A 24,848-nucleotide genomic window follows, 5' to 3' on the forward strand; every position below is an offset into this window, starting at 1 on the left:
TGATGATCAATTCTTTCCACCAAATTATGTTCATAACCGTGACAGAGTGAACTGGTTTGTAGAGCTCGAATGGTTTCCATTACCTCTGCAATTTTAAGATCAGTTTATGCAATAAGTTTGCAAAATAATTGTTTATGCAACAAGTTGCAAAAAGAAGATCGAGGTTTACCTAGTTTGATAATTTCGAAGTTTGCTTAAAAAATCAAGTTTGGATTGGAATTATATGTCAAATGTTCATGTTTTGTACTATTACTTTAGTATTACTTTTCAAAACAAGTGCTGAATAGTCAGCATCTATTTCAGTGCTAAAAAGTACAACTTTTATTTTTGGTACAAAAGTATTTTATTTTTTTTTGGTGAAAAGTACAACTCTTATTTTTGGTACAGAAAGTAGGCTTTTTCGTCGTTGGAAAAATACAGAAAAAGTAAGTAGTTTCACAGCGGAATTGCAAAAAAAAATCTTCTACTTCACAAGTACTGAAAAGCTGAGCAATTCTGTACGAAATCGGTCTTTTTAGAATTTTAATTTTTGTATTTTTTAATCCGACTGAAACTTTTTTGGTGCCTTCGGTATACAAAAATAATGCATGAAAATTCAAAAATCTGTATCTTTTAAAGGAATTTTTTGATCGATTTCGTGTCTTCGGCAAAGTTGCAGGTATGGATATGAACTACACTGAAAAAAATTATACACGGTTAAAAAAATTTGGTGATTTTTCATTTAACTTTTTGTCACTAAAACTTGATTTTGCAAAAAAAAACACAATTTTCAATTTTTTGATATGTTTTAAAGGACATAAAATGCCAACTTTTCAGAAATTTCCAGGTTGTGCAAAAAATCTTTGTTCGAGTTATGAATTTTTGAATCAATACTGAATTTTTCAAAAAATCCAAATATTGGTCGCAAAAATTTTTCAACTTCATTTTTCGATGTAAAATCAAATTTTCAATCAAAAAGTACTTTAGTGAAATTTTGATAATGTGCACCGATTCAAGTTAAATCCATCCAAAGTAGTCGAAGTTTTTCATTTTTTTAAATTAGTGCACATGTTTGCCCACCTTTGAAAAAAATGTTTTTGAAAAGCTGAGAAAAATCTCTATATTTTGCACTTTTGAACTTTGTTGATACGACCCTTAGTTGCTGATATTGTCATGGAAAGGTTTAAAAATAATTTGTTTGGGTGAGACTTAGCAAACATCAATTATCCTGTTTTTAAACACTTGCATGGCAATATGTCAGCAACTAAGGGTCGTATCAACAAAGTTCAAAATAGCAAAAAATAGAAAATTTCCTCAGCTTTTAATTTTTTTTTTTTGCAAAAGTGGGCAAACATGTGCACTAATTTAAAAAAATTGAAAAACTGCGACTATTTTCAAAAAAGTCACCTAGAAATAGTTTCAAATTGAAAACGGTGCCCTTTATCAAAATATCACTAAAGTACTTTTTGATTGCAGATTTGATTTTACATCGAAAAATGACCAATATTTCGATTTTTTGAAAAAATCGGTATTGATTCAAAAATTCATAACTCGGTCAAATATTTTTTGCACAACCTGGAAATTTCTGAGAAGTTGGCTTTTAATGTCCTCTAAAACATATCAAAAAATAAAAAAATGTGTTTTTGTGCAAATCAAGTTTTAGTGACAAAAAGTTAAATAAAAAATAATTATTTTTTTACCGTGTATCATTTTTTTCAGTGTAGTCCATATCCATACCTACAACTTTGCCGAAGACACCAAATCGATCAAAAAATTCCTTCAAAAGATACAAATTTTTGAAGTTTCATAGCTACCAAATTTGTATGGAAAATTATAATGATGCAAAATGGCTTCTTTGGGCATACCGAAGGCACCAAAAAATTTTCAGTCGGATTAAAAAATATAAAAATCTGAGAGAACTGCTCAGCTAAGCTTTTTAGCTCTCAATTGGATGCCGAAATAGTAGTTTATGCAACAAGTTGCAAAAAGAGGATTTTTTCAGCACGAGTCGTACATTTATCCAACGAGGTTTACCGAGTTGGATAAATACGAAGAGTGCTGAAAATATCAAGTTTTGCAACGAGTTCCATACAACATTTTTTGCAATTCCAAAAACACACACTGAGTGAAATTTTATGTCAAATTTTCATGTATTTTGTCAATAAATCGTTTATATCAAAAAAATGTGGAAAAGTGTTACTTTTCGAAACAAGTGCTGAAAAGTTCAACTTTTCAGCACCCATTTGAAAAGTAGGCTATTTCGTCGTTCAAGAATGACAGGAAAAGTAAGTAGTTTCACGACGGAATTGCAAAAATCACTTTTCAGTTTTGAGCATGTCATTTATTTATGCATTCATCAGCCTTCAAATTTTGCATTATTTCCAGCATTGTTCTGCGGGAAAGTTTATTTGTTATATTGATCAAAACCCCACATAAGAAAGCCAAGATAGCCCAACTAAATTCGGAATACCTCCGGTAAAATTGGACCATATTTTCCCCCTTGAGACAGTTAAAAACATAGACAAATCTGAATCATTTGCAAATGGAAGCATCCAAATTGGTCTATTCTACCAAAAGTCTATTGTATCAAAAAATTTATTTGCGATATATTTAAAGTTCGAAATTATCGAGGTCGCGCAACAAAACCAAATTTTCATATTTAAAGACTGATTTTCGAAATATTTAACCTTAAGGTATACAGTGAATCCTCTTTCTACGCGGTGCGTTACGTTTTTCTAATTTGTCGATTTCTCTGAAACGACGCAACATTTTTGCAATGTTTTATATGCAATTCGTAGGTTTTGTTCAGATCTAAAAAACGCTTTTTGAAGCTTGCAAAAATATTGTATGGTTTAAGAGAAATCTACGAAACAAAAAGGGTAACGCCACCGCGTAGAAAGAGGTTTCTCTGTATCTCAAAATGATACAGTTACATTATAGTTATGCTACTCTCAAACATTTGCAAAACTTCAATGAAATTATTTCTATAAAATCCTACACATTTACGTTCAAAGACCACACAGAAAATTAAAAACCTACAAAAAAAATAATTTTTAATTTGATCTTAATTGCATCAATAAGCCTTATAGAATGTGTGTTGATTAATTTACAAGAAATTTCACAAGTTTCTGCCAAAGTAAATTAAAATTATGGAGCATCATTAGAAGGGCGCAAAGCATTTTGACAGCTGAATGTATTTTGCAAATTCCCAGGCAATAAGTAAATATTTGACAATACTCGCCAATATTGGACAACGATGGCTAGGAAAGCCAACTATTGTTTTACACCTCAAGATTGCCCAAGAAGCCAGGGAAATTGCAAAATAGTTCTAAGTGCCAAATGCGCCCTTTTCAAATTTAGCTCAAACATTTTTGTCAATAATTTTTTTCTATCTCCTGTTTTTTAAGGAAATTGTGAACAAAAAATGAATTATGTAATGAAGTAAACAATGTTAAACAAATTTAATTTAGCTCCGATTCAAGCAAATATTTTTACAAATACAGTCCAGACTCGATTATCCGAAGACCGTGTAAAAATTTACTTGGAATAATCGAATCTTCAGATAATCGAATCACGAAAAAAACATTTTTTTTGTCTTATTTTTGATTCTAGAGCTTAAGTGTGATCCCTAAACCATTCTAAAGTAATTCATTTTTTAAATCTAAGATGGCTGTCAAAATGGTGGCAATTTTATATTGAAAAATGCAATTTGTAATTTAACCATGCAATTTTGACTAAATTTAGGTCCAAGAAATCGAATTTGTACTAAAAGTTTGTAAATAAAAAAACGAAAGAACAAAACATTTTTTACCGTGATTCGATTATTCGAAGCCCCATACAAACCTTCGGTTAATCGAAATTCGAATGGAAACTTCGGATAATCGAGGCTTAGGATAATCGAGTCTGGACTGTACATCATAAAAATCATTAAATTGCAAAAAATTGATTTCTTTTGAAAAAAAAATACCTGTAATGGCAATAACTTAAATACGGAGCACTGTATCAAAAAAGTGTGAAGAAATTTTCATTTGCCAATTTCATTATGCATCTAAAATAGACATTTTAAAACTATGTTGAACATAATTTTCGATTTTTTCCAAAAATTGTTTCAAAAAGTTATAACTCCGGTGCCAGATTTATCGCAAAATTCGATCATTAAAATATGTTTTTTGGGAAGTAAACTTTTAGTGATAAAATTTCAAATAAAAAAATCGGATTTTTACCAGGTTAGACTATTGTTCTAATCAAAACCTGTAATTTTACCCAAAACACCAAATCGATCAGAAATCCCTTCTCAAGATACAGATTTTCGAATATTGCACATTTTGTATGGCCTGACCAGCCCGCGATTGTATGGAGCCTTGCATGGAAAAAAAACTAATGAAGCATAATGGCTTCTTGTGACGCATGGAAATGCATGTAAAAGTTTCATTCAAATTAAAAAATACAACACTAAAAATCTGAAAAATGCAAAATTGTAGAGAATTACTCATATTTTAAGATGACATCATGTAGTTTTTTAGCTTGAATATAGGTTGTTCAATCTTCCGAGATGAAAGTATTTAACCCATAATACTCAATTTTCATAATCGAATAATAGAGTTATTCAATTTCATAGATTTCTATACATTTTGATAAAATTCAAAGATTTTAAAAGAACTAAACTACCGCAATTCGTAAACAAATTATATCATTTGTTGTTTTACTTAGCACGGTTTAGTGCGGAACAAAACGATGTTTTGCGAAAAGCTCAAACACAACAGAATATGTATAGCTCAGTCAGCTCAGTCAGGTTAAAAATAGGGTGAAAACACGAAATTTGCCTGACTTTAAAACTATTCGCGTGCACTAAACACTCTCTCACTCTCTCTGTATAGAAATACCGGAAAGAAAAAAAAAGCCGGCTATCGCGGCAAGACAGGTGCCTCAACATCACCCCTAGTACAGAGGTGAAAACCAGCCCCGGCAACGTTCACTTCCTCGATGGCTCACCGATCTGCCGGTGTGGATCTCGCGATGAGATGAGATGAGAAAAACCGCGATCGGGACTGACTCTCTCGCAACTGTGCTGAGTTAATTAGCTGTTTTTAACGCAAATGAGAGTGTTTTTTTTTTGTGTGTCTGTTGGCGCCCCGGGTGACGATGTCGAGCAGTCGGTATGGAGTTGGTAGGTGCGTTTAGTAGCTGCTAATTGTAAGGTTTTGATCTCTCTCGCTTGGTTTTATCAATGCAAATTAAAGTGGGCGTTAGTCACGCCTCAGCGAGTTGGGTAGTTGATGACTTTAATCATATCGATACTTAGTAAAAGGGGTGCTGAAAAGATTAAATTTTCAGCATTCTTAATAGTGTCGTAAAATCGTAAAAATTGTTCATAAAATAAAATGAAAACCTTTTAATTGTATTAAATGAATTTCATATTGAATAATGCATAGTAACAAATTAATCTTCCCATGATGGATGCAAAACCAGCCGATGAGCATTGACGGGGCATTTACTTGGGAGAGCCTCAGGTGTTTATCTTCCGTTGATGGTTTCACTACCTTCTAATAGAAACTAATTGTATCTCGGAGGGGAATTATGTAAACATGGGAAAATGATGGACGAAGCTATGGCTTACGCCGGTTAACAAGGCACTTAGCCGATTGCAGATGATAAATTGACCGGGATGAACACCGGTTGTGGCACGCTTCCTGATTTATATTGAATAATGTATTTAAATAAGCTATGATCTAAAAGAAACTTATGCAAACTAACAAAATTCTTAAATGTTCAATTCAAGTTTCACAATTCTTCCGTGGGAAATCAAGCATTTAAAACTAGTTCAAGTACCGTCAGTGGGGGTGACTATGGGTCAAAAAACGATACACCTCTCGTAATTACTTAATAACAAAAACAATTTAAATAACATCGAAAATCTTCCAACGTAGATTTGTTCTTAGATAGTTTACTAACATTTTCCCAAAATATGGTGGATTTTGATGAACACTGCCTTGAATGCCAATAGTTTGAAAATTGACCCAATCTCACCCCTTAGAGGGGGTGACATTGGGTCAAATGAAACTAAAATGATGCTCAAATACAACGATATGGTAAAAACAAGTCATCCAACAGTGTTTCTTGTTCGAGGGAATCGTATTGACATGCTACAATGTTTGAAGTGGAGATTTTCAAACATTTAGGTTCTTTTCGAGCAATCCCAACAAAAATTTTAGAAAAATGATTTTTCAAGAGGTCATTTTTGGCCAAAAACGTACCTCAACTTTAGACAGCTGTCAAAATAACATGATTTGCTCTAGGAACGAGATTTTTTCTGCGAAGTCATCTTAAGATGTCCCCTACACAACCCTTTCAACAGAATTCAGTTTAATTGAGAAGAATCTGAGAAATGGTAAAATCCGTAAAAAATCACTTTGACCCAATCTCACCCCCCAGACCCAATGTCACCCCCACTGACGGTACAACAAAAAAAACCCAAGACCGGTACTCCAATTACAAATTTCCGACCATCACACCGGCGGTGTGTGGACAGGAAGCATGTGCCCACTAAGTACGGCAATAATCCTCGCTCTAAATATCAATTTTGCAAAAGTGATTGATTTTACATAGCCCACTATTAGGCCGGTTAAGGGGAGGCTTGTAATATGCACGAAGGTAGTTTTTTCCTCGATTGCTCTCGCTCTGTACAAACAGCATGTTAAGCTTGTCGGTTATTTGTGGGTCCATTCAATAAAGTTTTGCATGCAAGCGTACTGACTGGGTCTCTCAGGTAAACGCATTGTACTGCTGCACTATTGACGCTGGTGTTTACGAGCGCGTTTTTTCCACGTGTCTAGCAGGTGTTTTTGTTTTTACGGAGGCAGCTTACGCAGTTGCATCTCGATTGTCTGTAAATTATTGAAGGTGAATTTGTTCTGAACGTGTTAAAAGAAGCTCATGATCGGTTGGTATTTTTTTCATTATTTTTCTACAAATTTGTTTTGAGAGTTTTATACTTTCTATCGAATCTAAGCTTCTATGCTTTTCTTGATAACTGTTTTAGTACTTTCATGAGGAATATAAATTCAATCTCGGAAAGAAATCATTTGAAATTTAAACTTGTGAAAAAGCATTTGGCTCTTAAAAATGGCCAATAACCATCTGTTATTCATGTTCATCCCGAAGCTTGAAAATTCATAAAAATTCTGTTAAATCACTTTTTGCAAGGTCATTGCAAAAATATGTTTGAATATTCAAAGCAACCAAGTCAGAGTGTCCAAAAGAATTTAGATATTTTTTCAGTACTTGAAAAAGTTTTTTACGCATCTTTTTCTTCCTAACTAAACTCTTTTCGGTCTAAGTTTATTTTTTCCGCGTTAAAAGGTCATTTTCAGCAACTTTTGTTCTATGTAAAATTTCACTTCTCCGGTTAAATTTATTCTTCGTTCATATTAATTATTTTATGCATTCATCTCATTTCGTTATTGTTTATGAGTTGTACACTGAAATAAAAAAATACCGAATTCCTTTATTCTAGGAATTTTGCCTCTATTCCTTATTAAGTAATCGGGTTTTTGGATTACTTAATAAAGACAGGAGCCAAAATTCCTAGAATTTGGGAATTAGGTACTTTTTTTTTTTTTTAGTGTACTTTCTGTTTCTCTTATTTTCATCATTTTAAGAACATTTACACTTAAATGTTCTTACATTTAAGCCATTCCGAACACTGTGGCATTGGTCTAAAAATAAGGGGGCAAAAAACCTATTTTTTCAAAAATCTTAAAAATTTCATGGAAATAGAAGTCTTATCAACCGAAAACAATATGAAATTCCTTTTTCTGCATTGATAATCATATTTAGCAGGTTTGCGCTGGTTTAAAAATAAGTTGAATGTTTATCAAATTCCAATGTACAGCACCACAAAATCAAACCTTTTTTTTCTCGCAAAAAAAAAAGTTTTCGTCGTTACTCTAATATTTTAAAAAACTAAGTATAGAATAAAAAATACTTTTTTTCAATTATTTTTTTAAAAATCGAAACCTTCCAAGCGAGAGGGATTTGGGTCCTATGAGAATCTCAATTTTAAGATAATTTAAAAGAATACAGCGCATCCTGCAGATAAAATCGTAGAAAAACTACACAGAGAAAAAAACAATTCTCGTCATCAGAGCCACGAAAAAACTTATTCTTGACTATGGAGCTTTTGAACTATAATCGTTAATATATTCCTTTGTGGTTCTCCAATTCATGATAGCAATTCATGATTTCGGGATTTTGTGTTTTTCCATGCAGTATCTACATACAACTTAGGGAGCGTTCTTTTATTACGTAACGAAGAAAATCGGATTTTTAGACCCCGCCCCCCCCCCCCTCTCGTGACAAAATTCTCCATACAAACAACCCCCCTCCCTCCTGCGTTACATAATAAAAGAACACTCCCATTAATGTTAACCAACAATATTGCTCATATTTGACTCAAAGGCTTAAAATAGTCTAGGAATCAAGTTAAAGAAAGCGTTCAAATAAAAATCTCAAATTATAAGGTCATTTTTTTTATTTTTTTGCCCTGAATAATTAAAATATAAATTGGAGCTTAAAAGTAGTATTTGGATAATTTGCAAATTTCAGTTTGTTTTCAAATAATGTTAATCTGTATAACAGAGGTCAGTTTTACCTGTGCCATTTTTTTCTTAATTAAATTCATTAAATCTTACATACATTACTCATTATATTTGACAAACGCATTTTTCAGAAAGTAAATTGTAGAGTACGTTTTAAAACTAAAACAATTAAAAATAAAATTCTTTTGTGAGTCGGAAAGCTTTGTAATTAAAGACACAACATTTTTGAATGAAGATTTTCTATAGTTATTTAAATAACGTAAAAAAAATCAACAAACTGACACACTTTACTTGTTTTCTAACAAAATCTAATTTTAAACATACAATTTGTTTCAATAAATAAATATAAATCAAAAAACCAGTAATGCTCAAGTATTTCAATTAATTTAAATTTTTTATAAACGAAGCAATTATTAAAAATAACGTAATTTAGAAAAAGGGTGCATATAATTTCGTTAAAATGCTTTCAGAAAAAATATCTACAAAAATGTGAAGCCAGATGAAAAAATGAATCATTCGAAAAAGACTAACCTCGCCGTTTACGAGGGTCAATTGAGCAATATTTCAACCTATCTTGCAATGGAGCTAAGTGAAATCAAAAAGATCCTTAGTGCATTCTTATTCATAAGAAGTCTGTTATAAGTGTAAATAAAGTAAATCTTTCTCTGTTCCTTAGGGGATCACCCGTGAAGAGTATCGGGGCCGGCATTTACAAAGCGAATTCAGTGACAGTTTACTAATTAATCAACTTAATGCTAACATGTTAGGGTTAATGTTAACATTCCATAGGTTGTCTTCCTAAGGTGTCTTGATAAGATACAATTTGTGACGATACACTACCTTCCCTTTACTAAGCAATCGAATCCAGAATGTTAAAGATCACCAAGATGTTATATGTGTCCAAACAGTTATTTCATTTTCGCATTACGAAGATTTTTATACATTTCCGAGACTATAAGATCACTTTTTTCAAAATTAAATCACAGACCCCATGGCACCCCAACTGAAGCTAGGAAAACATAGTCGAAAACAGAACACTAATGAAGTTTGCAAGTAGTAAATAAAATACGTATCTGTCAAGATATTAAAATACATAGCGGAATTAAAATCAACAAATCGTCTTTTCGTACCAAACCAACCAAACCACATACATAAGAAAATAAGTTAAATTTTGTAAAACCAAAATAAAATGCTTTTGCAAACTATGAAACATATAAAACAAATTGTTTTGGAAAAAAATATTATGATTGTATTTTCAAATGCACTCAACCTTAAACATTAACTTTCTGGTATTTTGTATAACTCTAACCTTTTAGGTTGAGTTTAGGCATTTGTTTCTCAAGTTATTTACTCTTGACTATTTTTCAAGTAGAACTATCGTCAAATCTCAGTTCAAAATCCTTACTTGAATAAACTATCATCTTTTTACGGTTCCACTATATAGTCAACTTCAAAACAGTATCGGTGCATTTCGAAGAAACCCTTTGTCGTCGTCGTCGTGGTCGTCGTCGTCGTGGTCGTCGTCGTCGTCGTCGTCGTCGTGCATATTGTATGCAATGCAAACAATGCAACCCACCTTGCCCGCCATGCACACGAACAATTACACACACACAGACAGACATCCAGAACCCCACCATTTGCACTACCAATTGGGTTTCCAATGAATGAAACAAACACTAGGCTACGACTTGGTTCAACTCACATTGTTGCAACCGATTCTTGCCACACAAAACCACCCCGTACCAGCCAAAGTTGCACCACCACCACCACCCTCTAAAACTCTAAGTAGGTATGTGCACCAACTTAAGCGCTGCTGCTTAGCTCGCTCGGATCAGCGCGGGCACGATTATGCAATCTGATAATACAGAAAAAAGGGCTGCCATAAATGTGGCGGGCGGATTTCACAGGCTCAGTGTTGCCAGCCCAAGCCGGTTCGGTTGGTGGTTTTGTTCTCGTTCGTGCGCAATTTGCTTCGATTTATTTGTTGTTGTTCCACTACTAACTCTAGCCGCAGCTACTAGTCGTCGCTGTTTGTTCCACATTTGGTGCGAGATTTCTATAATGATATGCATTCGGTCTAATTTAGCTCTCACATAGCTTCAGCCGTCAGGTTAGTGAATGAGAGCGTTTTTTTCTTCTATTTTTTGCAGTTTCGCATATTTAAAGCGTGGATTTCTCACGGTGATTATAATTACTATATTATATTGCGGTTAAGTGGTATCGAGCCGCCCGTTGAAGCGGTTAAGTATACACACTTTCGTTCTTGAATTGCCTCAGACTCAGCCCAGCACTACTGGAAGTCGTCAGCGATTGGTATTTGCATTTGTTCATCAGCGATCACCACCTCAGCAGGTTTAAACACCCCCTTCTTCTCCCCCGCTCGATGAATCAACTATTTTAATTAACTGATCGAAGTGTGTACTCTTAGTCGCTTAGTATACGCAGGAATGCTCACTGACTCTTTTTTTTTAACTTACATCTGGCAGGGCGGCGCTGTAGGTGCATAGCAATGTCCATGATGCCGCGAAGTACAAGCCAAGTCGCGTCATCTTGGCGCGGGGTCTGGAAAAAAGTAGAAAGAATAGTAAAATTATAAATTTATGTTACTTCATAGGTGAAAGTGCTTTCAATCAACGACATTCTAAAAAATAAATATTTCTATAATTTTACTATAGAGCAATTCCAGCTTAAATCAGGATTTTTTCTGGAACTTTTGTACCCGACCCTCTCCGATTTCACTAAGCAATTTTTGTGTATATGGAGCCAGTTGCACTTGAAAATAAGATTTGAGAAGGGCGTAAGTGTTTTAAATATTTTTTGTATTTTGTAAATTAAATACTGCTGTATCCCTAAGCCGATACATCGTATTAAAAAGTGAGCAAAGACAAACCTATAGAAAATTAGACGAGCTTTTTGAAAAAAACACACTGAAAGAAAAATACACGCCAATTCTATGAGATTTTTCTATTTATAAGTTTAAAATTAAATTTTAAAGTTGATGTCACGATTTTTTTTCGTTCAAAATTTTTGTGATAATAGCCTTAAATGTGACAAACTTATGGGAAATTGGACGAGCTTTCCGGTAAAAATAGTCACAAGAATCAAATCTGTCAAAAAGAAATTGCCAAAAACCACTAAAAAACTTATTTTTTCAACATTTTTATTTTAAAAATCGCTGTATCTTCACAAGGATAGGACATAGGACAATGGTCAATAAGGAGACTTTTATGTAAAATTGTCTGAAGAATCAATTCCCACTATCGGTTTTTGAAAATTTTGACGTTTAGATCACATTTCAAAAAAACAGTTTGAGTGAATGATTTTTGTATTTTTTTCAGAAGAGACATACCATCCAACATTTTTCGTGAGTCTTTTTGTCACATTCAAGGCTATTATCACAAAAATTTTGAACAAAAAAAATCGTGACATTACCTTAAAATTAAAATTTTAAACTTAAAAATTGAAAAATCTCATAGAATTGGCGTGTTTTTTTCTTTCAGTGTTTTTTTTTTTTTTTTAAAAAAAAGCCCGTCTAATTTCCTACAGGTTTGTCTTTGCCCATTTTTTGATACGATGTAACGGCTTAGAGATACAGCAGTATTTAATTTACAAAATACAAACATATTTAAAACACTTACGCCTTTCTCAAATGTTATTTTCGAGTGCAACTGGCTCCATATACACAAAAATGGCTTATATACCCCAAGGATAACATGTCTAAAAAGTTTCATTGAAATCGGAGAGGGTCGGGTACAAAAGTACCAGAAAAATTCCTGATTTGAGCTGGAATTGCTCTATATGCTAGAACTCCTCAAATAGAAAAAAAAAACGTGCTTAACACTGGAACGCCCAACGCATGTCCAACTTACACGGACGCCCAAGCCTCCCAAAAAAGTTGGAACGGTAACTTCAACTCGCTGGTTCTCGGGCCTAACTCAACCAATCAAGATGATTCTTCTTTCCAGTGATTTGTTAGGATGTCTAGATCATTCTAGAACTTTGCAGAACTTAATTTGATCAAATCTGTAATTTCTGCGACCGAAAACATCGTTCCACTTTTTTTTAAAAGACTGCCTCCGCGGAAATTTCGGCGAATTTTTTTTTACACGCGAAATTTCAAGCAATTTTGTCAACATGGAACTTCAATTATCAAAAGTTATAATAAAATTTATTTAAATTTCGTAAATTCCATATAATTTACCAAAAAACTTTATTTTTTGGTAATATGAAGTTCAAACTCAATAAATATGCCAAAAATCACTTCCAATTCATGTTTTAAAAGATTTCCATAGATTTTGAAAAAAAAATAATGAAGAAAAATGTCTCATTGTTACCCATGGGCCCAAAAGAGTGGGGAACAATAAGACAGCCCTTGATTCTGAGTATATTCTAAATTTTGGTCAAACCTAGAATATTGGAAAAAAGTTTCCATGTGGATTTTGGATGGCGCCATTAGTGCCTTCGCACAAGTTCACTAATCGGATTTTAACTTATTCATGTTTTTCATGTTGTCTTGTAATTTTTGGCATTTTTTGCATATTTGTAAACTTTTTATTTAGAGCCAACGCACAAGCACTTATTTTCATACCCGGGGTTATACATCATTAAACCCAACTTATTTGAACGATTCTCACAGCAATTTGATCATAAAGTGAAATCTACTTTAAAGTTTGCCAAATTTCGCTATGGCTCATAAACCCTCTGCACCGCACATTTCGATCGGTCACGGTCAAACGGTTTAGGTTACTGAAACTGTACTTGTTTCCACTGAGTTGGGCTAGATTTAGAAACCAATATCAAGTCCTGAATGCATTAGAGAAGTTTCAAGAACCGCGTCTACTACCTTATTACCATTACTCACCACCGAGTGTAATGAAAAGTAGTACACTATTCAGAATAAAAGCTTTTACCCTGCCGCCAGCCATACCCAATAACCCCAAAAATGGAACCGATGCCGCCAATAAGCCACCGATGTCCAAAATGGCCCCAAGCCTGCCGCGGTTCCAGCCACAAATATCGTTTGTGTTGCTGTGCAACACATCTCCGAGCAAGACTCCGACATTACCGATGACCGGGCCTGCCTGCCTGCGTACATACATATGTGAATGATTATTATTAATGGATTATTGCTTCATTCTGTTGTACATGCGATTATAGCCATAGCTGCCCGAGAGAGCCCCAAGGTGGCGGCCGCATTGACCATACCGAACCGGAATGGAACTCGGTGGCCAGCGATGAGGCCGGGCTTGATTGAATTTTTGGCCAACGGTTAAAGCCAGCTTTTGCGGTAAGAGGTTGAGATTGAAGGAAGCAAAGTGTCAGCATTGAAACAAAGAACTTCCAAATTACTTTGTTTTAAAAGAGTTCTACAATTGTTCGATTTATGTAATTCAACGAAATCTAAAGTAAAATTAGTTAGTTTTGTAAATGTTAACAAGCGTCAGAGATGTTAGAACTTGTATGAAGTACCTCCTTGACGCAGGCTCCTCAACACTTAGTGCAAGCTTCTTCACCAAAACGCTGCAACTTCCCCTAATCTTGCACCTCTTGGGGTCGATGGCTTCCCCTACCCCAGGTTAAGAAGCCTACTCGTGACACCTTAATTTATTAGGCGTGAATGGGCACGATTCGATGTGGTACCTCAGAGAGGGGCTGGCCCGATTGTCATGTTGCAACATTTTATTGAGCCGGGTGCGCGAAATGCCTCCAGAGGTAGTCATCAATTTCGAGGGATTACGCGGCCCCGGGCGGGGGTTTTCATTCGGACCTCGGACGATCTCGGAGAAGAACATCTGGAGCTAAGATGGCAATTTTCACCGCGATAAATTCGTTAAGCTGCGGTGAAACAAATTTGCTACCCGGGTAATTTGGGCTTGTAAATTTGTCGGATATCTCGGTTATGTGGAGAAGTATAAAGTTGGAAAGAGATAATTATATCTCACGCGTGAAATTTCGTTTATTAAAGGTCATATCGACCAGATCGTGCTATCTTGTCGTATCTGGCTTTTTGACGTTTCGAGATAAACTCTTTGTAATGTTTGATCTTGTTGTTATTGTTGTTAATTCTTCTTGGTCATTCGCTGCCCTCATGTTTGACATTTAGTGAACAAAACCGAGAGCACGCAATATAAACAATAACAAACGCAATGTAAACAATGTCAACCTGTATCTGACTAAAATTACCTATGTCCAGTTTTCACAATTCAAAAACTACACTTCTTATGAAAAGTATCATCATTGCACGGAGTAGGTATTTACAGTAACCGTTGAGTATCTTAGGATTGAAATCGAGTTTTGGAGATTTGAGTAGGTCAAAAAGTGAGGCATTGGAGCATCCTAAACACAATGCATATGAAGTTTCCTAAACTAAAATGCGACAAGATAGCACACATAAGTCGTTCAGTTTACCTGAAATCCATACGAGTAGACTATGAGATCAACGATAGCCGACCGCTTATTTAAAACGGTGGTAGAATCTTGAACCTTTAACTCTTTAAAGATCCAAGATGAGCTGGATCATCCCAATTCATTTAAATAATCTATCCTCCGATGCTTTTTGAATATACCAAATATATTATTTCAAAAATGGCAAACCGCTGGCTTATGATGCAGGTAGATGTTAGGGTCTTAACCATTTGAGTTCACTGAAGAAAACCCAGAAAATACTGATTTTTCGTATTATAAAAAAGAACCTCGCAAGTTCCACGTTGAGCTGCAAGATATGTGTCGTTACTCTGGGGGTCCATAAATGACCCTAAACGTCAACCTAACATAAACATTGAAGCTATACGAATTTATACTGCTGGTGAAGAAATTAGATGGTCCTCCTTGGGTTACATTCAACCCTGATTCCAGAAAGATTCTTTCAAGTAATGCCTCAATAATGATGTGTTTTTCTCTGATTTAATCGAATCAAATCATCCCATCCCAACTGACCTACGTCAACCCCAAACCACAAAGAACAACTCCATCATTCACGGCACAAATTCCAAACTAGACCTTCATCCAAACTGAATCATATCTGTCTGCGCTTCCACGCCTCAGACGACTTCATAACCCGGCACTCTCATCAGCAACTCCCCGCATAACAAGGTCTCCAGCCGGCATTAGCTTGATACATAAATCTCATAATCTTCACTCATCATCCGCCCCTTCCCGCCACAGTCCATCAGATATTGTGTGTAATAATTATTATGCATTTGGTTTTTCCTCCTCCTCCAGCGTTCACGCTTCATCTACCGGCAGCAACTCTTGCCCAAGCCGTCGTCTTCTTCACCCGCAATAACTCGCAAGCTCTAGTTGACTTGTGTAAAACAACAACCGGAGATCTTCCGCTATGGAATTCCTCTTGGACCGGACCATCGATGAAAGTGAGAGTCATTTCACTCTCGAACCCCTTGTTACCGCCCTCCACCACCCCCGCCGCTAGACGTTTCGTCATCAATCGTCGAGGTCTCCACGGGGCGACACTCACGCAATACTTGAACTAGCAGCAGCATCCGCTGACGAGACAAAACGACCTCATCGTGTCCGAAACCACGCGTGCATCCGTGATTGATAAGATCCACTGTCTGGTTGGAAAGAGAGAGACAGTGCAAGACTTCGTCGAAGGTCATTTCGCCGAAAAAGGTTGTTTTGGAGAATGATCGATTCAACGAATCAAAACATTTAAGTATAAGTTGTTTATTTGAGTAATTTCGATGAAACGACATTTATGTGAAATGGCCATTTCGGTAAGATGTCCCAGACTCGCCGAGTTTTTATCAGCAGTGAGTGTGAAGGAAAATGGCTATCTTAGGCTATCATTTTACCGAATCTCTCTAAATGATAAATTGAAGCATCATTACAAGAGCATTACATTACATTTTCAATATCAATCTTTAATTCATCAAACTTTCGATGAAACGTCCATTCGGCAAAACGACCCAAACTCCCCCGACTTAACCAAGTTCGTCAACACAAGCAATGTCTTCATCGACTGCGTTGGCTTCGATCAAGATTAGATCGTTCACCGTTATGCATCGCTTCCTCCGGCGGCTGGTCGGTGACATTCGCTAAGCCTTTTGACCGCCCGAGTCCAGCCCGGACTCGGAAGATGTGCGACGACCTTTTCGTCGTCGCCGATTCTTCTTCATCTGCGATTTGAATACAATGGACTCTGGCTCTGTGTGGATTTGAGGTTTTTCGGAGGCGTTTCTTCAGGGTTTTCTCCCGCGGGGGGGGCTGCCGCCACAGACATTGCTCGGAGCAGATTCCGACGCGGTTGATTTGGATTAACATTGAATTGTGGTGGCAGACCGTTTGGTGAGGTTGTGGGAATGTTATCTTTTTGGGTAGTATTTGATTGTTTCGTTCAGCATTGATGAGCTGAAATGGACTGTTGACAGCTGGGAAATGTTTGAACTTTCAAATTTGCTGACTTGATCGTGATCTTCGAGTTTGCTGGCCATTAGAAGTGAGGCGTCGGATATCCGGAGTCAAAAATCATTGTATTCCGGGTTCAATGAAAGCTTCCGTTGAACTTTCAGATTGTTTCCTTAAAATTGACTTTGAACGTTCCAAAAAACAAACGAAGCTATGCAAATATGGTTTTGGATCTCAAACTTTGTTACAGCAAAAGATCCACCAATTCATAGATCCAGGGCGTCCTTACATTACCCGGAATAACACAACAAATCAGCAATACAGCGATTCGGGTTAAAAATCCCCCGACCTCAAGCTTGTTACGGGAGTAGATCCAGATTGATTGTTATGTTCTTATGTCATGTTCAGATGTTCAAAGATTCTACCTCCTAACCTGTAGATCATGAACGCCACGTGTAGACACCACTGACAAGCGCCACTTGAAATCAACTTCGACTGTAACGGCATATTTCACCAAGGTTCTTCCTCGCGACTGAACTCACCAACACTGAGTACCACCGCGAACACCACCGGACATGATTGGCATTGACAGTACAGTTCTTGGTAGAGGTGACTCGGGTACGATTCGTCAGGAAAAGGTGTGTCCATATGTTCTGCTGCTGCCAGCCAAGACTAACTGTAACACGATTTCGATTCAGTTTTTCAGCAAGACCTACGACCCCGCATAAAACCACCGGCACAGTCTACTAGCCGCGGTCATAGTCCGGCTGAGCCGGCTACGTCGACTACGTCGACTAGGTGCAGTGTACTAAGGCGCCTTCAAAATTAGGGGTACTGTTAACCATGCTGGAAAGGGAAAGTCTCGCGATCTTGAGCTAGGGTGGCGCTACTACGTTGAACTTGACATTTTAGATAAACGGAATCAACGGTGAGGTTCAATGACCTTCGAAACAAGAAGATTCGACCAATCTTCCTGGACCTTCTAAGAACAGGACAACCCTAGCTTTTCCCAGGAAACCGGCGTCGGCCGCCAAAGTGAACGCACGCCGATCTAGCATCGTTTCTTGAACTATGTGCCAAAACACACCCACCTAGACTTGATCATGGTATGTACTACAGGATAAGCTAGGGGAGAGCCAGGGTGTGGAGACGCGTCTAACGGAACTCACACTAGCGAGAGGACCCGGACTGTTAAGGGTGGTAGTGATCGTGACTAATCATACCGGCGTTCGGGGTGAATTCGATGCATCGTTACGGTTGATCAGCGGGTGGTCAGCGATCGGCGATCGGCATACTTAGTAAGGTAGCGTCAGCAGGGTGTACTGCGCCCATAAATCACCTGCGGGTACCTTGGGGAAGCGAAAGTGTGCACTTGAACGTGAAGGTATCTCTCGATCAATCGCGATCGATCGGCAGGTGAATGGATGGAATCTCTGATTGAGGGCGACTGGTGTCTGTCACCGCGGTTTCTAGGGTGGTGATTGATCTTGTGATTTGACTTGTAACAGATTTGTTAAAGTCAACTTCAACAGCCCAAAATTGTCATAATCCGAATGTCCAACTTGGAACCAACCGGAAGCCATAAAGATTCACCTCTGTAGAATCTATCTATAGAGAGGGAGAGTCTCCCCGTGAAGACTGTGGCGTGTTGACCGTCTAACTCAACCAATCCAAATCTTCAAACTTGCGTTGTGATATCGAATATTGGAAGCATCGATCGACCTCCCGCTCGTCATCGACAATAAAGATCACATTTTACTGATACTTATCGATTAACCGGCTGGAAAATTATGCATAATTGCGTACGGCCAGCCTGAACCGCGTCCAGGCCACCCTGGCCGGGCCGCCCCGAAAAACGGCCAAAATATGGTAATGGAAGAGAGGGCGCGCGCGCAGCTTGGTGGTCATATTTCATCGGGCAAACAAGTTGATTGCCATTAAGCGATAAGAGGTTCGAAGTGAGGTGGTCTCCTCCTAGGTTGTTGGTGGACGATTTTTTTGGAGGAGTTCAGAGTACGATCGTGACCGGTGACCATAATCGCCAGATCGGTTGTTGAGACGCGGGACGTGGGAAATAATTTGGTGGAAATTGTTTTTTTGTTGTTCAGAAGTGGTGATTTTGATACGATACCTCATGTGACTTTGAGCGCGTATATTCGTGTTGACAAGCAATAAAAATCGATGAGGGCAAACTTTAATGATGATGCAGCTCGTTAAGAGCCGTAAAAGAATATTGATGGCTGGGTTGTGGTGTGCAGAATCGTATGATTTAGTGGGCCCATCTCGAATAAATTCCGTGCAATTTTCATGAACTGAGACTTCCCAAATTTATCCCGGGTATTCCGATTGTTTACATTCAAGGACACCGCTAGCTGACAGCGAAATTATGAGAAAGTGAAGTTTGTATTAGGTTTGGTTATGTGCTGGAACTGCATATCTCGGTCCCAGATATCAGGTGATGTTAGCCCTCGATCAGCTTCCAACGACCAGCGCGAGCTCCAGGGAATGCACTTCTAAAGTGTAAACCTTTTGTTGGTCGAACTTTCTAGTTCCAACTTTTACCACCAGGTTCGACCTCTTAATGACCCCGCAACCAGATGTATCGGACGCTCACCTGAAATTGAGAAAAAAAAATAAAATTATCATTAGTCTACAGTTTTGAATATTTTTTCAATCAGGGGGTCAAGCATCTTCTTACTCCCACTAACCCAAAAGCAGGTGCGAAATAGGACTCCTTCCCACACGTGCCAAAATTTCCCAGAGAAAGTCCGTGGAACACATGTTTCATCCCAAGTTTGGAGCCCCGAAAAAAAAACCCACTTTGCCGCAGCGGCTCATTCAAAGATGAATAATGTTTCCTCCGTCACCAAAATCTGTAGAACACACCGCGCAGCAGCAGCAATCCTCTAGTTGATGCGGTGTGGTCGTTTCTTCCATTTCAAACAGAAAAAAATCAGCATATTCAACAGAAACCTGCTGGTTGGTCCTCCCAGCAAAAAAAAACAACACAAAAACCTGTTCCTTTCTGCCAAAGACTAGCAAATATTTAAAGATAGCTTAAGCCCGCGAGGACGCGCTGGCGATCGTCTTCCCAAGTTTAGAACCATCCCCGAGAAGACCAGAACAAATAAATATGAATAAAACTCAAATAAAAGCCTCAAATTATTGATTTTTCTTATGTCACACCAGCGCTGGGAACAAATGGTTTCCGCGAGAGAAGACTCGCCGAGAGTCGTCATCACTTCTAGACTCTTCACAGACGTCGTCGGACGAATTTCGCAAAACTTGTCCAAGAGTGGGCCCGTTAATGGGCCCACTTAAGAGGGGCACCACTGGCACTGTTTGCCCAAATCATTTCCATCCCAACACGAGGTTGCTCTCACGAAGATCGATCGCTTTCGCGCATCAATCCGTCGATGTGACGGCCGCGACTAATAAATGGAACTGCGCAGGGGAAAATTTCCCAACCCTTGCGCATGCGAATTACAAGATGGACATCACTGAGGACCGCCGGCGGCCGCCGCAGTTAATTGAATGGAAAAAATAGAATTGCTTTTAAAAGAAGTCGCCGATTGCGACAGAACTGATGGAACTCTGCCAGCTAATGGAGCGCAAGTGATTAGCACAATTTGTGAGAAGGATGGGGGTGCATCGAAATCGAAGCACAGAAAAGAAAAGAGTTGGGAAATATCGATGACATTCAATTTTTACTGCAGAAAATGTCTAAAACATTGTATCGACTTCAGGAATATTGCCAATCGATGATTCACACTTGCATTTTTGGGACAAATTGTGTTAAGAACGCCAATTTGTGCAGTTCACAATGCCTCACCTTTGACCTTCACAGATCTCCAAAAATCGATTTCAATCCTGAAAAAAACTCCGTGCATTGTTGTCACTTTTCATATAAAAGACGTTCAATCTTGTCGTGCTATCTTGAAACACCCTAATATTGATGTAAGTGCGACAACTGGCCAAAGGGAATTCAGGTCAGAACGCGTTTGACAGACGTACAGCCTACCTTCGGGACAGTGCACAGAATGGTCAACCAAACAAAACATGTTTGTTATTGTTTACATTGCGTGCTCTATTTGTTTATTTGTTTATTCAAGGTCAAACATACAAACGCGTTTCTTTCGGAACGTCAAAATGCGACGTGCGACAAGATAGCACGACAGCGTCGAATTGTCAATTCATTCAATCGTCTAATGAACAAAACATAGAAAGACAAACAGTTATTGATTCCATTTCCCCGGAAACGTTAATTTTTCAACAAATTTCCCGCGAAGTTGCGTGAATTTGTCCGAATTTGTGAAAACTTGTGAAAATTTTTGGGAGCTTATTGGAATTTGTGGGACTTTGTGTGTAGGGCCAAAACGGAACTCCCAAGAAATTGGTTCAAGAAATGGCTTTACGAATAGCAGAACAAAGGAGCGGAAAACGATTTCTTTTGGCTTCCCATTTGAAATTTTTCTTGACCGGTCCCTTTAGAAGTGCGTTTACCGCTGTGACTGTGAAAATTGAGAACTTGTGGAAATTGACAGGAATTTCCAAGAATTTATGGTATTTTTTAGAACTTGAGGGAATATGTGGGTATTTGTTTAAAACAAAAGGAAACTTAAGTGAATCTGTATGTGAATTTATGAGAATTTGTAGGAATATGTAGAATTTGTGGAAATTTATAAGAATTCGTTAGATAACAGCGATGCAATAATCATCATCAAAAGAAAATCTTTGGACGTTCATCAAGAAATCCGAAGGGAGCTTGGCTCTCCTCTGCCACGCACGAAAAATTGGTAAAAGGAATCTAAACAAAATCATCATCGTGATTATTCGGCGGAACATCTTTGTCCCTACTACATTTGCAAGTGTAACGTCAAACGTCGTAAAATTACCTGTCACATTTTGTAGATGGGCAATTTATGTAAACAAAGTGAAATAAATATTTTTGGTGGTGCTGACAAAGAAATTCACAAAAAAATTGTAAGCAGATTGATTTTCTTGGAGAATTTCGGGAGCGATTTTCTTTTGCGTGATTTGCCTTCTCTCTCTTTCGCGGGTGAAAAAAGTTCGCAAGCGAAAATGATTTTTTTGCGATTATACCATCCCTGTGTGAGAATTTGCGAGATTTAAATATAAGAATTCGTGAGAAATTGCGAGATTTGTAGAAATTTTTGTGGTAATTTTTTTGAAGTTTGGAAATTTGTGGCTATTTATAAAGAAAAAATGTGAGAACTTGTGGAAATTTGTGCAAACTTGTGAGAATCTGTGGAAATTGTGCCAGAGTTTGTGAAAATTAGTTCAAATTTGTGGAATATTGTGGGAATTTTCAGGAGATGGGAATTTGTGAAAAAAATTGGAATTTGCAGAAATTGTAAAAAAAATTGTAACTTGTAGGTATTTGTAAATAAGTGTGTGAATTACTGTTAATTTATGAAATTTTATGAAAATTTGTACGTGTATTTATGGGAATTCAGGTTTTAATAAAGGTTTTTTTTAGAAAATACTATAGAACTTGTGAAAATTTAAGAAAATATGTGGAAATTTTTAAAAGAGAATGAATATATTAAATGATTTGTGGAAATATAACACATTAATTCACACTCTAAATTCGAGGGTTATTCTAATTCTCCCGTAAGGGGCAATATTCATCAGAGACTTCTTGGTCTTGGGCTCACTCGAATGACTACAAGGGATTGTTGTTTTCTTTCTGAAATTGCAATTCACACTAAACTACAAAATTCAATCACACCTGCCAGCTGTCGTCAAACTTCGAACACGTGTTCATCATAAAAACCGCCACCAAAAATTACAATGACCTCGATTTCCAGGACCCTGTTGCTCCGTTCTGCTTTGAAACCCCCAAACGGCCAAGTGAGTCATCCCGTGAAAGCCACAAGGTTCCAATAAACAGCCAAGTTTTCAAAAACTAGCCATCCCTTATGCTTCCAAATAAATCGCTTTGAGTTTAATGAATTCATTGGAGCTGGACCAAAAGTTGAACGATATCCAGTTTTTTGGTTTCTCTGTCTCGCGAGATATTTTCCTTCCTTTTTCCTCAAATTGATAGCAACGCAAACACGCACACACTCTCCAACGTCCAGCCGGTGAGGTGGTCCCGCAAAAGAGCTGACTTTTTTCTCAAATCCAGCCGCTGGAGATTTCTTCCTCTAAAAGGCCAAAGGTAGGAGACGACACATTTGGTGTTTTGTGCTGTAAAATTTTGCATAAATTTTCGACTCGACTCGGAAACGCGAATCTTCTCTCTCGAGTTTGCGACTTGCGGCCAGTCTCGTGCGGGGCCGGTCCGAGCGACCTGGCAGAACCAGTGAGAAACTACTTTTTTTTGGGTTTTTTACAAGTTTGAAAAAGTGTGTGTATTTGCTGGCGGGATGATATGGGAGAATGAAAACTGGACCTCCGAAAAAAATAAACTTGTTTTGTTTGTCTCCAACTGTGTCCGGTCGGGTGATAGTGGCGAGGATGTTGCCAAATCCAAAGTGTTTCAGGGTGTTTTCAGGTGTTTTAAATTTGGAAAAAATAGAAGTGAAAAATATTCAAATGAGCCTACATTGTTTTTTACCGTATGATTTTCGAACTTTTGTTTATGACAATTAAGCCTTTAAAAACAATTCTTTACTCCTTTTATACCAGAGAATGTATCGAGAATGTCTCATCAATTCTTCGAACCCCCTCAAGCAAATCTCGATCAAGCCATCTTCACCGATCTTCATCGGCGTGCTGCCAGGGCTGTTGAGCAACTCCGTTAGAAATGTCAACGCGCCGAGGATTCCGAGGATGGGACGTGATCCACCACTCCAAAACCATTCTGAAGATAATTGGAATGTCAATACAAATCATTGACACTTTGCTTTGAAGCGTTTCCTCGCCGTCGAGCATAATGCCTTTGGGATTGTTACCAACTCCGAAAATGCCAGAACCCGGCCGATTACCTTTTTCTCAGTTTCGCGCTCGTTGTTTGCAAATATTTGCAGCGCATAATTTAGTCACCGAGCGGTTCACAGAAACCCGCGTCTGACGAAACTTTGCGCGAGCTGGAAATTCACGTTAAGTAATGTAAGGCCCCCACCTCGGCAAAACAATTACCCAGACCAAGGAAAAAAACAATTGAAATCACACGGACAAACACGGAGGACCACAAAGTTGGCGGCCATCAGGGTTGCCAGATTAGGCCACGAAACTAACTACAAAAAAAAACGAGCAACACCTGGCCGAACTTCTAAGGGAGTGCATCACCTGACCGCGACACAAGCCTGCCACAAAGTTCGCGCGCACCAAATGTCAAAGCATTATATCATGCTGAATTACGGCTGCACGTCGTCTTCAGCTACTGGGCTTGGCGAAGATGACGACCTGTCGAAGTGCGCGCGGTGTTAGACATGATGCTTCGAGGCGCGCGCACGTTGAGGTTGATCCCGAGGAGTGTTTTAGTGTGTGGTTGAGGTAGGGGAAGAACGGCTTATTTTGACTGGCATTAATTTGCATTTCTAGAGTTTTTAGAAACATTTAGATACATTCTAGAGTTTTAATTAAATAAATTCGTATAAGCTGTAGGATTCTCCAAATTTATAGGTCCTTTTTCAAATAAAATTCCAAATTTTAAAAGCTGTTTGACTGTTTTACAATCAATATTTAAGCACTAGAGGCTCTAGACATTCTCAAATTAATATTCGAATTTTTACAATTTCAGTAGAAATACAATTTAATTCGGGTTCGATTCCCGCCTTATCCTCCTGACCTTTTATCGGATGGAGAAGTAAAACGTCCATTTGCGTGAAATTTACACAAAAGATCCGGTGGTCGTTAAAGTGGATTGCTTTACTTTTTTGGATTTAAATAATATTTCAAGTTGGAACAATGAAACATCTTCAAACTATTTGATTATTT

The 24,848-nt window shown here is 37.6% G+C and overlaps 1 protein-coding gene across 4 annotated transcripts in view; it reads right to left on the reverse strand.

The window, feature by feature from the left end:
- LOC120422180 (A disintegrin and metalloproteinase with thrombospondin motifs 16) overlaps positions 1–24,848 on the reverse strand; it is a 283,608-nt gene that overhangs the window by 242,493 nt on the left and 16,267 nt on the right. For all 4 annotated transcript variants that reach the window (XM_039585556.2, XM_052708748.1, XM_039585557.2 and 1 more), the window contains exon 2: positions 11,054–11,138. In XM_039585556.2, the coding sequence (XP_039441490.1) occupies positions 11,054–11,125 (72 nt within the window). In that variant the 5' untranslated portion in view covers positions 11,126–11,138. The remainder of the gene's footprint in view (positions 1–11,053; positions 11,139–24,848) is intronic.

The sequence above is a fragment of the Culex pipiens genome, chromosome 2 (genome assembly GCF_016801865.2).
Source record: "Culex pipiens pallens isolate TS chromosome 2, TS_CPP_V2, whole genome shotgun sequence".
Classification (NCBI taxonomy): Eukaryota; Metazoa; Arthropoda; class Insecta; order Diptera; family Culicidae; genus Culex; species Culex pipiens.